This window comes from Eimeria mitis, genomic scaffold (genome assembly GCF_000499745.2).
Source record: "Eimeria mitis Houghton genomic scaffold, Emh_scaff618, whole genome shotgun sequence".
Taxonomy (NCBI): domain Eukaryota; phylum Apicomplexa; class Conoidasida; order Eucoccidiorida; family Eimeriidae; genus Eimeria; species Eimeria mitis.
This window is the reverse complement of record NW_013574381.1, coordinates 3,190-5,316: the sequence shown is the minus strand read 5'-3', so window position 1 is coordinate 5,316 and position 2,127 is coordinate 3,190. Positions and strand designations below refer to the sequence as shown.

The following is a 2,127-nucleotide window of genomic DNA, read 5'->3' as shown; positions in this document are numbered from 1 at the left end:
ACCCTAAACTGGCTGCCCCACACTAAAACCCTCCCTCTTTGTATCCGTTTACTACTAAATTAAATTAAAACTTCATTTAGGAAAATATTATAATACTGCTGGCGCAGGCTCAAGACGCCCGAGCTGCAGTGCATCCTCAGCGCTACAGGCGAATAGGTCTGGTGCTCTGTTGCATTTCTTATGAGTTGCTTTGGTGTTCATATTGTTTTTTTTTATTTTTGTGTGTTTTTTATTGCCTCAATTTTATCACAATATAGTTTGGGGTTGGTGTATCCCCTCTGCAACGAGAGGAGCTGCGGGCGGCTGGTGCGCTGCTGGTGAATGAATTCGAGAGGAACAAACAAATATAAAACAGAAAAACAGAAACAAAAAACAATAAATAAAACAGCAACACATGAGGATAAATGATACGAAATAACTGCAACAAGCAGCAGCTGCTGCTGCTGCTTTTGTGTGTGCTCCTCCCCCCCCCCTCCGCCCGCGTTCATCAGGCTGCTGCTGCTTGTAGCAGCAGCTGCTGCTGTAGATCTTGCTGGTGGCGTTGCGTTTGTGCGTATGTCTACTGCGTGTATTTTGTTTTTTTACTTAAAATAAATAAAATTATTAATTACATTTCCGGTCGAGGAGAGAATTGTGTCCGATATTTCATAGCCGTGCGACTGCTTATGCCTGCAGCCGCAGGCGCTGCCGCAGCAGCAGCAGCAGCAGCAGCAGCAGCAACGTCAGCAGCAGCGGAGGCGCCAGCATCTGGTAGTGGTGGCGCCTTCTGGGGTCTGTATTGGTTTGTGCATTTGCCTTCGTGTTTGAATAGGAGTTATTTGGGGTTCATTAAACCGATGCTGCTGCGGGTTTAGGTGGGCTGAAGCTGTTGTAGCAGTCGAGAAGATGAAACCCCAGAAGTACTACACTGTGGGGGTCAGCAACAAGTTTGCTGCCTTTGGGGCGGACAGCGACGCTTCCTCAGACGAAGGAGAAATCATTCTTGCTGCTCCTCCTACTCCCACAGAGCAGCAGCAACAGCAGGGGACCGTTGCTGCTCCGAAGAAAAAACCACAGCAGCAACAGCAGCAGCAGCAGCAGCAGCAGCAGAACACCTCCCCACAGCGTGAGAGACAAGGCAGGCCTTTCCGAGGCAGTAAGTCATTCACGCCCTTTATCTTTTCTCTCTTTATATACACATCTTGCATATACACCTGTACATACACCCCAACACCTCTCAGCCACTTCTCCCTGTTCCCTCCCCCGCGCCCCTGCGGCCGCTGCTGCTGCTGCTGCTATTGTTTGCTGCTGCCGTTTTCTCGGTTCCTAGTATTTTCTCTAGCTAAATAATTAAATTTTTAGTTCCTCTTCTCTAGTATGAGGTCGGGATGCTGCCAGGGCCGCTCTACCGCGCCCCATCAGCAGCACCGCGCAGGCCGAGAGCTCATATTTCTGCTGCTGTGACGCCCCGCATACTTTACAGCATTGTCTTGCGTCCTGCATTTCTGTGTTTTCTTCTTCGTGTGGGTTCGCCTACATCTCTCCTTCCTGCATGCACCAGTCTACCCTCACCCTGCTGCTGCTGCTGCTGCTGCTGCTGCTTGTGCTGCAGGAGGCGGCTTCGGGGGTGAATACCGCGGCTCGGGCTTCAGAGGCTACCGCCAGCGGTCTCAGCCAGATGGAAACGATGAGCTGGTGACGCCCCAGGAGGGAGAGGGGCCCATTCAGCGTCGTCGTGGGGGTGGAGGGTTCAGAGGGAGAGGCAGGGGGGGGCCCCCGGGGGGCCCCGGGGCCCCCGGCGGGGGCCCCCCGATGCAGCGGCGGGAGTATGACCGCCACAGCGGCACGGGGAGAGGGAGGGAAGTAAAGAAACAAGGAGCAGGCAATCATAACTGGGGTCAGGAGGAAGCAGAGAACCAGCCCGTTAAGCCCGAGACATTACTAGAAGAAGATGCAGCTGCGAAGGAAACAGAACCCGAGGTTGCTGCTGCAGAGACACCAGAAGAGGTAAACTAGTGCAACAGCAGCAACAGCAGCAGCAGCAACAGCAGCAGCAACACGAACAGGGCCAGAGCGCAGCAAGAAAGCTCTAGCTGCTGCTGGGTGTAGACAGGGGGAGAGGAGGGGATGCAGAGATTATATTGTTTT

The 2,127-nt window shown here is 53.0% G+C and overlaps 1 protein-coding gene across 1 annotated transcript in view; it reads left to right on the top strand.

Moving 5' to 3' along the window:
* Window positions 1-885: 885 nt before the first annotated feature.
* The window catches only part of EMH_0017930 (nuclear RNA binding protein, putative), a gene marked incomplete at both ends in the record, with an annotated part of 2,078 nt that continues 836 nt past the window's right edge, over window positions 886-2,127 (top strand). Inside the window, 2 exon segments of the mRNA XM_013501025.1 lie at window positions 886-1,135; window positions 1,592-1,986. Coding sequence (XP_013356479.1) covers window positions 886-1,135; window positions 1,592-1,986 — 645 coding nt within the window.